Genomic DNA, 13,777 nt, shown 5'->3' with positions numbered 1-13,777 from the left:
GTTGGCCATCTGTATGTCTTCTTTGGAAAAATGTCTATTCAAGTCCTCTGCCCAATTTTAATTGATTGTGTGTGTGTGTGTGTGTTGAATTGTCTAAGTTCTTCGTATATTTTGAATAGTAATCCCTTATCAGATACATCATTTGCAAATATCTCCCATTAAGTTCCCTCTTCATTTTGTTGATGGTTTCCTTTGCTATGCAAAAGCTTATTTTGATGGTGTCAATTATACTTTCTTTTTTTTAAATTATACTTTCTTTTTTTTTTTTTAATTTTTATTTATTTATGATAGGCACACAGTGAGAGAGAGAGAGGCAGAGACACAGGCAGAGGGAGAAGCAGGCTCCATGCACCGGGAGCCTGACGTGGGATTTGATCCTGGGTCTCCAGGATCGAGCCCTGGGCCAAAGGCAGGCGCCAAACCGCTGCGCCACCCAGGGATCCCTAAATTATACTTTCTAAAGTGATTACCACAAACTTTTTTAAAGTGATTACCATAGACTTTGCAATACACATTAAAACTAATCTAAATTTACTTTCATATAACACTATACCAACTGACAGGTGGAACCAATACTTAATAATAACAAATATTTTAGGTATTAGGTATTATTAGGTATATATTAGGAATAACAAAATATTCCTAACTCTTCCCTCTCATTGCTCATGTTATTGCTGTCATTTATTTCACTTATTCAAGAGCATACATATATATACACATAACTTTATTTATATAAACTGTATAAATATATATGTATAAATAAATATACATGGGTGGAGCATGTGACCCTTGATCTTGGGGTTGTGAGTTCAAACCCCATGTTGGATGTGGAGATCACTCAAAAATTAAAAAAAAAAAAATATATATATATACATATATGCCTAGCTGTATAGGTATACACTGTTGCTCTTATTATTATAAACAAATTGTTAACTGTTAGATCAATTAAGAATAAGAAAAATATTTCTTAGGGGTGCCTGGCTGGTTCAGTCGAAAGAACAGGTGACTCTAAATCTTGGAAAACAAATTTTTATATTACCTTCATTTAAACATTTTCCAGTACTCCTTTATGCAGATCTAAGATTCCAATCTATTTCACTTCCTTTCTCTCTGAAAAACCTCTTTTAACAATTCTAGCAATTCAGGTCTACTGGCAACAAATTTCTTCAATTTTTTTTCACCTGAGAAATCTTTATTTCTCTTTCACTTTTGAAAGATATTTTCACAGAGTACAGAATTCTTGGTTGATGATTTTTTCCCCTCTACAATTTAATAATCTCACTCAGCTCCCTTCTTGCTTGCATGGTTTCTAGGGAGAAGTTATATATAATGCTCATCTTCACTCCTTTTTAAGTAAGGTGTATTTTTCCTGTGACTTTTTTCAAGATTCTTTATCTTTGATTTTCTGTACTTTGAATATGATATGCCTGTTGGGATTTTTTGTTGTTGTTGTGTTTCCTTAGCATTTATCTCGCTTGGTTCCGTGAGCTCCTGGGTTGGTGGTGCATTGTCTGACATTAATTTGGGGGGAAATTTCTGTCCTTATTGCATCAGATATTGCTACTCTTCCTTTGTCTTTTCCTCTTCCTTCTGATGATCTTGTTGTAAGTATGCTACATCTTTTGTAATTGTGCCACAGTTCTTGGGTGTTCTGTTCTGAATTTTTTTCAGTCTGTTTTCTCTTTACTTTTCAATTTGGGGAGTTTCTATTGTTATATCCTTAGAAATTCTTTCTATAGCTATTCCCAGTCTACTAATGAGTCCATCAAGGGCATTTTTAAATTTGCTGTTACAGTATTTTTCATGTCTAGCATTTTTTATCTTTCTCAGAATTTCCATCTCTCAGAATGCCTGGCTGGCTCAGTGGGTGGAGCATGTGACCCTTGATCTTGGGGTTGTGAGTTCAAACCCCACGTTGGATGTGGAGATCACTCAAAAATAAAATCTTAAAGAAAACAAAAAGAATTTCCATATCTCTGCTTACATTATCTATCTGATCTTGCCTGTTGTCTACCTTTGCCTTAGCATATTAATCAAAGTTTAAAAGAATTCTTGGTCTGATACTTCCAACATTTCCATCATATCTGATTCTGATTCTCATGCTTGTACAATCTCTTCAAACTGTGTTTTCGCCTTTAGTACTCCCTTCTGGATGTTCAAACAGAGAGTTCAGACACACCTCACATCTTTCCAGACTTAACTGAATCAAATGTAATGAGTAGCCTACTGAGGACCATGGGCCTGACCTCATATAAACCAGGCCTGACTTCTTTTATATGCCAAATATTGTTACTCAGTTACATTTTCAGCTTCTCTCACTTTTTCAGCTATGTGTTAACCTATCACATTCTCGTTTGTAAATCAATTACTTTATTCTGCCACCCAGCTATTTACCTGACATTGTTCAACTCAATCAGGAACTTACAAGGTAGACAAAAGGCAATAGTCATGCCTGAATTGGCTTTTTTTCATGAATTTCTTAGGTCTTAATTCTGGGAATCAATACTTTGACTCTTTTTCTCTCACAAATGAGAGCAGGAATCCCATCATCTTCCTTTCATCTTCAAAGGAGCCTCTCCCATGGCTTCCCACTGAACTCAGACCAAACCCACTCTTGTCTTCCACTGCCTGGAGAAACTGGACCATGGGCTGTTTACTCCAACAGAAGTGAGTGCTGTCTGCTATGCACAAGGTAATAGCTGCCTTCCACATGGGCTATCTAGTCCATTCCTCATTTGGCAGCTGTAGAACTAGCTAAACTGGGAGACTTTGAATATGTAAGCAGAACCCACACAAGGAAAAGCTTTCCAATGTTTGACACGAAAGTTCTAGAGTGAGGCTGGGGTCAGCTTCTTCTGGAAAAGGCTGTTTTATATGCTGTTGTTACTCACAGTATGTCATCTTTCAAGGTAAGCCTTAGAAATTAGAATAAATTCCATTCAAATCAAATCAACAAATACTTGCTAAACCAAAAGTAGAAAACAAGAATCCCAAATGAAACCTATCCTGCTGCCAGTAATTTCCCACCCACTACCTGCTGTAGGGAATATCTATGAGTAAGTATCTATTAGGGCTCTTGTTCCATTTTGTTCTATTTGTCACTAAAAAATATCATTAGTTCTACACAAGAGGATCCTTTTTATATGGGTTACAAATAGGAAAGTATGTGTGCTTGTGTCCATGCATGAGAGTTTCAAATCAACTTAATACATAGAGTCCTTCCACAAAGTAACCAAGAAAAGTATGCTAAATTTCTCACTTAAGAAATTATCTGAAGGTAATGTAAATCCTCTTCTGTCATCTTTTCTTCTCCATATTTACCCAAGGATGGCTTATGTCATTTAGATTTTTAAAAAATAATTGCACTTGTAGAATGTGAAGAGGGCTGCCTTCAGCAGTATGACTCATAGCCTTTCCTGCAGGTGGCTTGCAGGTATGTTCCTCACAGTGAAGAGAAGAAGTCATCATACCAACGACATGCTACTGAGCTGCATATCCTCCTCTATCAAGACTTATTCTGTACTCCTAATTCTTATAAACTGTATGCTTTAGGGCACCACATCCCGAAAAGCCCCACATTTTCCTTAACCACTAGGAAAATAAGGTAACAACACAACCACTGGTCCCACTTTAGTAACATGATACCTTTGTACATCTTAAAACCCTCATTTAAAGCCAGGTGTGGGAGAAATACCTTGAGTCCTCTGCCATTGTCCTTTCAATGCTCTATTCCATTGGTTCTCAACTTTGGCTGTACAAGATGAAGATCCAGTACACATGGGAGTCACTAGAGGCAAAATGCCTCCAAAGAAATAAATAATTTAAACATAAAAACTATAAACTTAAGTTCAATAAATAACAATAGAAATAACCCAAGGATCTCCAAACAAAAGTATTGTAGAAACCCTAATCGAGGGATCCCTGGGTGGCACAGCGGTTTGGTGCCTGCCTTTGGCCCAGGGCACAATCCTGGAGACCCGGGATCGAATCCCACATCGGGCTCCCGGTGCATGGAGCCTGCTTCTCCCTCTGCCTGTGTCTCTGCCTCTCTCTCTCTCTGTGACTATCATAAATAAATAAAAATTAAAAAAAAAAAAGAAACCCTAATCGACCAACTTTATTCTTCACTTATCTAACTTTTCCCCTTTTGTCAAGAAAATGAATAGGTTAGTACATAATAAGCCCCAAATTATTTCTTCACACTATTTTCTTCATTACCACATATCTCCAGTCTACTAATACTCGCAATATATATCTAGTCCTTGAATTGTTAAGATTTTCATTGTGGACGGTTCTCAAGCATATCGTCAGCTTTCTTACAATTAGAGACCTAAGCCTTCTGTCAACAACCACTTTAAGAAAGTAAAAATGCTTTTTTGGTGATGCATGCTTGGTGTGATGCTCATACTATTCATTATGTAACACACCAAGCCTTTCAGAAATTCCCCCCAAATTTAAATATAACTGGTAGATTCTAAGGTAATTCAGGGATCCTAAAAGGGATTCCTTCAATTAGCCTTTAGTCAGGATTTGAATGTAGTAGAGGGAAATTATGTCCTGGTGATAGGCCCTGCCGGGAAATGAGAACTGGGCAGTGATTCTAAACCCTGGAAAGCCATCTGATCATGCTCAGGTGGGGCTCAGGCACATTTTTCTAAAGTTTTGTAGGTAGTCCTCATGCATAGCCAGTGTTCAGAACCTTTATCTTAGGAAAAACATCCATCTTAGGGTTTGTCAACTGGATGCTTTCTCAACCCAGTCCCTGACTGGGTCCTCCACTTGACATATTACTACAATTCCAAGAGAGGAGGGTCCAGTAGAAATGATGGAATGGTTTCAGTCCACCCTGGAATGGGGCTATGGCAGAAGGGTCAGTGTTGCAGGAGGTAGACTCTTACATGTAAGACTTGCTCTGTGCTTTGACCTAAAATGAAACCCATGATTCAAGATTCTCTTTCCTCTGAAGTCTTGTCTTAAACAGATTCTGAGAAGAGATAGCACAAATTAGTTATTCAGTTGCTTTGGTTGTGATAAGAATAATCAAATAACATGATACTGCTAGGGGGTGAGAGGTGCTTTGGGGATAGGTGGCTCTAGAAAAGAACAGAAAAAGGCATTGGAAGTGGAAATAGACGAAGGACAAACTGAATCAAATACTCAGTTCTGACATAGAGATTGTGCTTTCTCTGATGCCTGCCCCCTCTCTGGCTTTGGTTTCTTTCTGAGACATTAGTGGAAGACAGTCCTCAGGGTGAGAAGAGCAAGTGACTTTCCATAGCAATGTGATATCTCAGGATCTCCTTTTCAAAACCACGCTGGTTGGTAATGCTTGAAATGCCTAGAAGACCACATTTTTTCCTACTTTGAAGAATTAGGCTGAAAATACAACTCCATCCAGGGAGGGATAACAGAAGTTAAAGTCATAATTTTTAAAAAGGACTGTGTTTGGGAGGCCTGGTTGGCTCAGTGTCTGCCTTAGGCTCAGGGCATGATCCCAGAGTTCTGGTATTGAGTCCCACATCGGGCTTCCTACATGAAGCCTGATTCTCCCTCTGCCTGTCTCTGCCTCTCTCTGTGTGTCTCTCATGAATAAATAAATAAAATCTTTATAAATAAATAGGCCTGAGTTTAAATCTAGGGCAGTAGTGGGTAAACTATAGTCTGTGGGCCAAATCCCACATGTTGCCAGTTTTTGTGTGGTCCTCAAGCAAAGAGTGGTTTTCACATTTCTAAATGTTCACAAAAAAAAAAAAAATCAGAAGAATAATATCTTGTCATGTGAACATGATGAAATTCTTTTCAGCGTCCATAAATAAAGCTTTATTAAAACATGGCCATACTCATTTTTTTACACATTGTATACTTCTATGACAGTTGAGTAGTTGTGACAGAAACTGTATGTAGTACTCTACTGCTTGCAGACTGCTCAGCCCACCTCAAAACACATTGACACAGTTTTAATTCAACAGTATTTTGAGTGCCATGCATATTGCTGTAATATAACATTTTATAATTTTTTTTATGACCAGTGAATGTCAAGACAAAAAATGGAGAGAAAAGTAAACCTCAAATATTACACTTTTAAGACAGTGCAGTGTGGATTATTTTATCATCAAATTGAGTAGCAAGGAGCTGTGTTTATTATGAAGTGGTACTATATCTGTGCTAAAAATACAGTCTCTGTCAATATTACTGGACTAAGCAATCATAACAATTTTCCCAACTCACAGGAAAGCATGTCAGAAAAAGTAGGAAGTATAAGAAGAATACTTCATTATATTTTTTTTCCACAAAATTTTTTGAAATGAAGCTGCAAACCAAAGAAGTTTCCAAATAGCTCATTTGTTAGATAAAGCAAGCATTTACCAATGGTGTTAATTAAGTCATATGATTCCAAGGCAAACAAATATGTCCAGAGAAAATAAAATGGTTTAAGACTATTAACTTTTGAGTAAGAAGTTAATAGTCTTAAGTAGTCTTTGAGTAAAAAGTCACTCAAAGAGTTGAGGACACTGGAAGCAATATCAATAGTCAATTTAAAAAGAAGCCAAATGATTTCAAGTGGTCTTTCTTGTCTTTGATAAACCAACATACTGTTCAATTGTTGTTTATTCAAAGAGTCAATGCCAGATCTTAAGTCACTGAGCTTCATCTCTATAAATGGTCCACATGAAACAATTATAATTGAGAATATTTTCAAAAACAGTGAGAAAACACAAAATCCAGTACAACCTGAAGTGGAATCTGCTAAGATGTGCTACTACTGATGGTGATAAAAATGTACATGGAAAAGAAAAGGGCTTAGTTGGATGAATTTACTGCTTTTGAAAATGTAAGATGTTTAAAGACTTCATTGTATTCATTGTACTATTTATCAGCAGGTACTTCTGAGGAACATATTTGATATCATGTGTTTTTGAATTGGTAGTGTCAACAGTAAACTTCCACTCTCATGGACTTAATAATCTTCAGTCCCATAAATTTGTCATAAGTAGAAGCAAACCTCTACTTGCTCTATCACCTAGCAGTCTGACGGTTTAGCAGTGAGGAAATTTTATTGAGATTATTTTCAGTGCAGAGTCAAGATTGAAATTTCTCTGAACAAAGACTCTCTTCAATCACTGTTCTTTAACTCTGAATGACTTTGGAAATTAGTTTTTGATGTTTCTTAACAAATTGAGCCTAAAGCTACAAGGCAAAGCTGAGCTGATATACAAAACTTACATTGCAGTAGTCATTTTGATGACAGGTTAATATCATCAAAATGACTTAATTAATATCAAGCTGCTGTACTTACTTCCTATGTTGTCAAAAATTAAAATGAGAAGTGAAATCTCCATCCCAAACAAATTTGCAGAAAATATATTTTCCAAGCTCAACCTACAGTTCCAGCAGTATTTTGGGGACCTCACTCCACATGTAAAGGAAAAGTCCCATATTTCAAAATCCATCTAATTGTGCAATTGAGGAGCTTCCACTTAACTGTTAATTGACCTAATTAATCTACAACAACATGCTGAGAGACACGTATCAAGGAAAGAATATAATAGAATTCTATAAATGGCACGAGTAATTAATATTCTCTATTAAAATCACATGCTTATGATTGACATCACTATTCAGCAGTACCCATTCGTGTGATGAGACATTTTCTTAATATGTAAGAAATTTCTCAATATTTAAGTATTTCTCAATTTTGCCTCTTGGTCTATACAGCCTAAAGGATTTAATATCTGGCCTTTTATGAAAGAAAGAAAGCCCCTGATCTAGAGGGCTGTGGATATGTGAAAGACGGAGGGAGACCACGTTAGGATCACTTGCTAGAAAGTTTTGTTAAGTATGAAGTGTAATTATTCTGAGTTAGCAAACAAAGCCTTATTTGTAGTCATGTTACTTTAATTAAAAATAGAATTGGACCTGAAGCAACATCTTTCTGCTATAAACTTAACACGTACAATTTAGTTTCAGTAAACAACAGCAGCTGTCTTGCATCAGTGTTGCTAATTTGAATTTTTATTAGTTTTATAGTTTTGTTTGTATTTCATTTGTATATCTTGCTTTGGCTTCAGATGCCAATAAAATTTATTCTCATAAATAGTTTATTTTTTTAAGATTTTATTTATTTATTCATAAGAGACACAAAGAGAGAGAGGCAGAGACACAGGAAGAGGGCGAAGCAGGCACCATGCAGGGAGCCTGATGTGGAATTTGATCCCGGGACCCAAGGATCACACCCTGAGCCAAAGACAGATGCTTGACCACTAAGCCACCCAGGCATCCCCTCATAAATAGTTTATATCTAATATCATATTTGTTCTTATATGTAACATTATAAAAAATAAGCTTAAGTCACAATTCTGAGATTCACTTTTTTTTTTTTAAATGATCCAGTTATGAACAGGTGCAGCCACTCTGGAAAACTGTGTGGAGGTTCCTCAAAGAGTTAAAAATAGAACTGCCCTACACCCAGCAATTGCACTGCTGGGGATTTACCCCAAAGATACAGATGCAATGAAACGCTGGGACACCTGCACCCCGATGTTTCTAGCAGCAATGGCCACGATAGCCACACTGTGGAAGGAGCCTCGGTGTCCATCGAAAGATGAATGGATAAAGAAGATGTGGTCTATGTATACAATGGAATATTCCTCAGCCATTAGAAACGACAAATACCCACCATTTGCTTCAACGTGGATGGAACTGGAGGGTATTATGCTGAGTGAAGTAAGTCAATCGGAGAAGGACAAAAATTATATGGTCTCATTCATTTGGGGAATATAAAAATAGTGAAAGGGAATAAAGGGGAAAGGAGAAAAAATAAGTGGGAAATATCAGAAAGGGAGACAGAACATAAAGACTCCTAACTCTGGGAAACGAACTAGGGGTGGTGGAAGGGGAGGTGGGCGGGGGGGTGGGGGTGACTGGGTGACGGGCACTGAGGTGGGCACTTGATGGGATGAGCATTGGGTGTTATTCTGTATGTTGACAAAATGAACACCAATAAAAAATAAATTTATTAAAATAAAAAATAAAAGGATTCAGTTAAATACTTGATTTTGAGAAACTCTGTCTTAAACTTCCCTGATGCCAGAGCAACTTTCTGTCAGGTTGTAGATATGAACATGGGTGAAAACCCATATAATCCTCCCAGATATATTTTATTTTTTTCTACTAGAACTCTCTACCTTAAGAGGTGAGATAAGAAAAGGGATTAGCCCATTCCAGCTTGGCATCTTATTAATCATTAGTACAAATCCTAAACTATACCTGATTGTAGAACGTTCTAGGATACAGCAGGTGCCTTGAGCTATTTTGTTTGTAACTAATTAGAAGTAACTCAGGTTTTAAGATTCAACTACCAAATAAAGGAACTTACAAGTAAAAAATAAAATGTGACCAAGATTTATATTTTACCCATCTAGTTATTTTTTAAAAAGCTTTAAACAACAATCTTAATAGTCTTAAATTTTAGTGATCTTCTGAAATCGGCACTAAAGGTTCAAACATACATGAAAAAGCCCTTGCTTCACTGCCTTAAAAAAGACAAATACCTTCATTTTGGATAAAAATCATTAGTCCAGCACATACTTACTGGTTAATACAGAATCTGTACTACTGAATAGAAGTCTCAATGTAAGGCATCAGAAACCTAGCGTCTCTAAATAAGACTTTAAACAACCATGTTACCTAAATTCAGGCCACTTCCTAAGCCAACACTGCTGAGGAATTTTACTGGATATGCTTGTGCAAGTTACCCTGTCCCCACACCCACTGCCATTAAAACATAGCATATTTATTGGAAACAAAAGCTTTTTCTAGGAAAGAAGAGATTCTTAGCCCTGGAAAATTACAGGATCAAGGCTCACCTGGTAGCACAAAGCTCCAGAGCAGTGAATTCCAGGGCTAGCTCAGCTTCTGATGTTAATATAATGGAGGGGCTTGGGTTCACCACCCAGTTTCCTCACCCGTGAACCTGGAATAACAATGCACCCTACTTTACACAGGAACCACGTTGTGTAGGAAACAGAACGACAGCAGCTTTCTCCCAATTCAATAGATGAAATTCTAGCCTCAGTGTTTGTGAGATTCCCCACACATACTGCAACAACTCCCTGACATTTTACCTGTTAGTTACTTGGTTATTCTCAGTTTCAATACCTTCTATTCAGATCTCTTTGGGCTCCTTAATCTTGCTTATCTCCCTGGCTCCAGTTTCTGTTGGTGAACCACCAGCAACCTTTCTGACAAACATTACGCTTGACTCCTAGATCACCCATCCTTCCTAGCAACCTCTGGCCTGTCTCCACACAGTGCTCACCGCCATGCCTCTGTCCCGCTGCCTCTGGACAAGCCTGTCAGCCAGTCAGCTATCAATTGGGTGGTGGCAGTGGCTCTTGATTGGGATGGAGCACATGTCTCCCTGACCCATTCCTCCCATGTGTGGCCCCTCACACATTGTAATAATGCCCCTTGTGTGTCATAACTATGTCATGACCCCCCTCAGGGCATATGTCACCCCCCAGTTTCTTTCAGATTCCTGGCATTCTGTACAGGAGACAATTCATTATATGGACCCCAAAGTGGTAATTAAATGTTAGACGTGGGACGCCTCGATGGCTCAGTGGTTGGGCACCTGCCTTTGGCTTAGGTCGTGATCCCGGGATCTAGGATCGAGTCCCACATCCGGCTCCCTGCAGGGAGCCTGCTTCTCCCTCTGCCTGTGTCTCTGCCTCTCTCTCTCTCTCTCAGTCTGTGTCTCTCATGAATGAATAAATAAATCTTTAAAAAAATTGTTCAACTAATATTCGATAAAGGAGGAAAGACTATCCATTGGAAGAAAGACAGTCTCTTCAATAAATGGTGCTGGGAAAATTGGACATCCACATGCAGAAGAATGAAACTAGACCACTCTCTTTCACCATACACAAAGATAAACTCAAAATGGATGAAAGATCTAAATGTGAGACAAGATTCCATCAAAATCCTAGAGAAGAACACAGGCAACACCCTTTTTGAACTCGGCCATAGTAACTTCTTGCAAGATACATCCACGAAGGCAAAAGAAACAAAAGCAAAAATGAACTATTGGGACTTCATCAAGATAAGAAGCTTTTGCACAGCAAAGGATACAGTCAACAAAACTAAAAGACAACCTGCAGAATGGGAGAAGATATTTGCAAATGACGTATCAGATAAAGGGCTAGTTTCCGAGATCTATAAAGAACTTATTAAACTCAACACCAAAGAAACAAACAATCCAATCATGAAATGGGCAAAAGACATGAAGAGAAATCTCACAGAGGAAGACATAGACATGGCCAACACGCACATGAGAAAATGCTCTGCATCACTTGCCATCAGGGAAATACAAATCAAAACCACAATGAGATCCCACCTCACCCCAGTGAGAATGGGGAAAATTAACAAGGCAGGAAACCACAAATGTTGGAGAGGATGCGGAGAAAAGGGAACCCTCTTACACTGTTGGTGGGAATGTGAACTGGTGCAGCCACTCTGGAAAACTGTGTGGAGGTTCCTCAAAGAGTTAAAAATAGACCTGCCCTACGACCCAGCAATTGCACTCTTGGGGATTTACCCCAAAGATACAAATGCAATGAAACGCCGGGACACCTGCACCCCGATGTTTATAGCAGCAATGGCCACGATAGCCAAACTGTGGAAGGAGCCTCGGTGTCCAACGAAAGATGATGGATAAAGAAGATGTGGTTTATGTATACAATGGAATATTCCTCAGCTATTAGAAATGACAAATACCCACCATTTGCTTTAACGTGGATGGAACTGGAGGGGATTATGCTGAGTGAAGTAAGTCAGTCGGAGAAGGACAAACATTTTATGTTCTCATTCATTTGGGGAATATAAATAATAGTGAAAGGGAATAGAAGGGAAGGGAGAAGAAATGTGTGGGAAATATCAGAAAGGGAGACAGAACGTAAAGACTGCTAACTCTGGGAAACGAACTAGGGGTGGTAGAAGGGGAGGAGGGCGGGGGGTGGGAGTGAATGGGTGACGGGCACTGGGGGTTATTCTGTATGTTAGTAAATTGAACACCAATAAAAAATAAATTTAAAAAATTGTTAGGCTTGTCATCCTTCAATAGTTTGGTTTGTAAATTTGGATTGGAGAAAGATGAGATAAGAGGAGAAAGGATAGAACTTCAGGAATCCTAGAGTATCCTGAAAACTCTACTATCAGCCCTCAAGTGTTCTACATATCTTAATATTCATCTCCCCAAGATTGTTCCCAGCTAAATGGATTCCCTCTTTTCTTAATCAATAAACATTTTGCAATCACACAGTCACCATTAACTGAAAATGTTGTTTTAGCTTACTATTTGTACTTAATACATCATGATTCATATTTGGAAAGGCATCTGTATGATTATTATATATGGAAATAGTAACACCCTATTAATGTGGCATGACAGGGAAGGGCTCCATTCCATGTAAGTGAAATTTCTGGATAAATGAAAATTACCTCCTTAACGACCAATCTTTCAAAACATTTCACCATTTTTGATGGAACTCCTAGTTTTTGAAATAATAAAATTAAACTCTTCAATACCTACATAATTAGATTAGATGGCTATATTTCTAAAATATATGTCGCTGCTTATATAATGGAAATCAAACATAATTTGACTTTTTAATTATAGCTCGAGAGCATCATTAAGAGTACCCGTTACTGAATATTGTAATTATCCAGTACTAAGTTTGTTTCTTAGAATTCTTGTCACTCAACATTAGATTGCCAAATGATACTTCATGTGATTATTTACCTGCTGATTCCTTCTAATTTATTTCTTCTAATCTGCTCCAGAGCAACAAACTAGATATCCAAACTTGAGTTAGAAACATGCTTGTGCACCATTGGTGGGAATGTAAAATGGTGCAGTTGCTATAGAAAGTACTATTGTGCTTTCCCCTCTCAAATAGAAATAGACTTACCATATATTTCAGCAATTCCACTTCTCAATATATACCCAAAAGAATTGAAAAGAGGCTCTCAGATATTTGTATACCCACACTCATAGCAGGACAATTCAGGATAGCCAAAAGGTAGGAGGGTCCACTGACAAGCGAATGGATAGCAAAATGTAGTATATCCTATATGATGGAATATTATTAAACCTTTAAAAATCAGAACTCCCCCACCCCCAGAATACTCCATTGTCCTGGGCACAGTGATCATTTTCACCTAGGCCTTGACCTGTGCATGTGAAGACCCACCCCTCACCCACCCTCTATACTGCCCTGCAGTAAAGTCCTCTGTAATCCCATGTCATGGCTTTTCTCTGTTCCCCCTTCTTTTAGGTCCCAGAAGGGTCAAAAAGGAGAGAAAGGAATTGAGTAGGGAGAGAAGGAGTGAGGAGAAAACCAGCTCAAGAGGAGGATCAGGGGAGAGGACTGCTTTGCATCAAGCATGAGAGCTAGATCAGTGCCCATGTGCATATATTATTATTTCATTTTACAGATGAGAAAAAATGAAGCTTATGGTGAGTACCCCTTTCCAAATGCTGGAAATGAATGAAATAAGAGAAGCAAGGACACTGTTATGAGTTCATTGTTTTCAGCGTATATTCTTCCTACTTTGGGGGGGGTGTGTGGAGGGTAAGAAAGAGGTTTTTAAAAAAGGAAGGAACTCCTGTCACATGTACAGTATGGATGAACCTTGGGGACACTATGCTAAGCAAAATAAGCCAATCTCGAAAGACGAACACTGTGTAACTCCACTTATGTGAGGTACCTAGAGTGGT

General features: G+C 38.1%; 1 protein-coding gene across 5 annotated transcripts in view; it reads right to left on the bottom strand.

The window, feature by feature from the left end:
• CCNY (cyclin Y) overlaps positions 1-10,452 on the bottom strand; it is a 335,063-nt gene extending 324,611 nt beyond the window's left edge. For 4 of the 5 annotated variants that reach the window (XM_077896652.1, XM_077896657.1, XM_077896651.1 and 1 more), the window contains exons 1-2: positions 10,319-10,452; positions 9,867-9,973 (exon numbers count right to left, since the gene is read on the bottom strand). Coding sequence is in view for 1 of the 5 variants with exons in the window: in XM_077896650.1 (XP_077752776.1) it covers positions 10,319-10,324 (6 nt within the window). In the remaining 4 variants the exon portion in view is untranslated. The remainder of the gene's footprint in view (positions 1-9,866; positions 9,974-10,318) is intronic. The other variant, XM_077896650.1, reaches the window with a different exon arrangement.
• Positions 10,453-13,777: the final 3,325 nt, after the last annotated feature.

Source organism: Canis aureus, chromosome 5, assembly GCF_053574225.1.
Source record: "Canis aureus isolate CA01 chromosome 5, VMU_Caureus_v.1.0, whole genome shotgun sequence".
In the NCBI taxonomy this organism is placed as follows: domain Eukaryota; kingdom Metazoa; phylum Chordata; class Mammalia; order Carnivora; family Canidae; genus Canis; species Canis aureus.
This window is presented reverse-complemented; position numbering and strand designations above follow the sequence as displayed.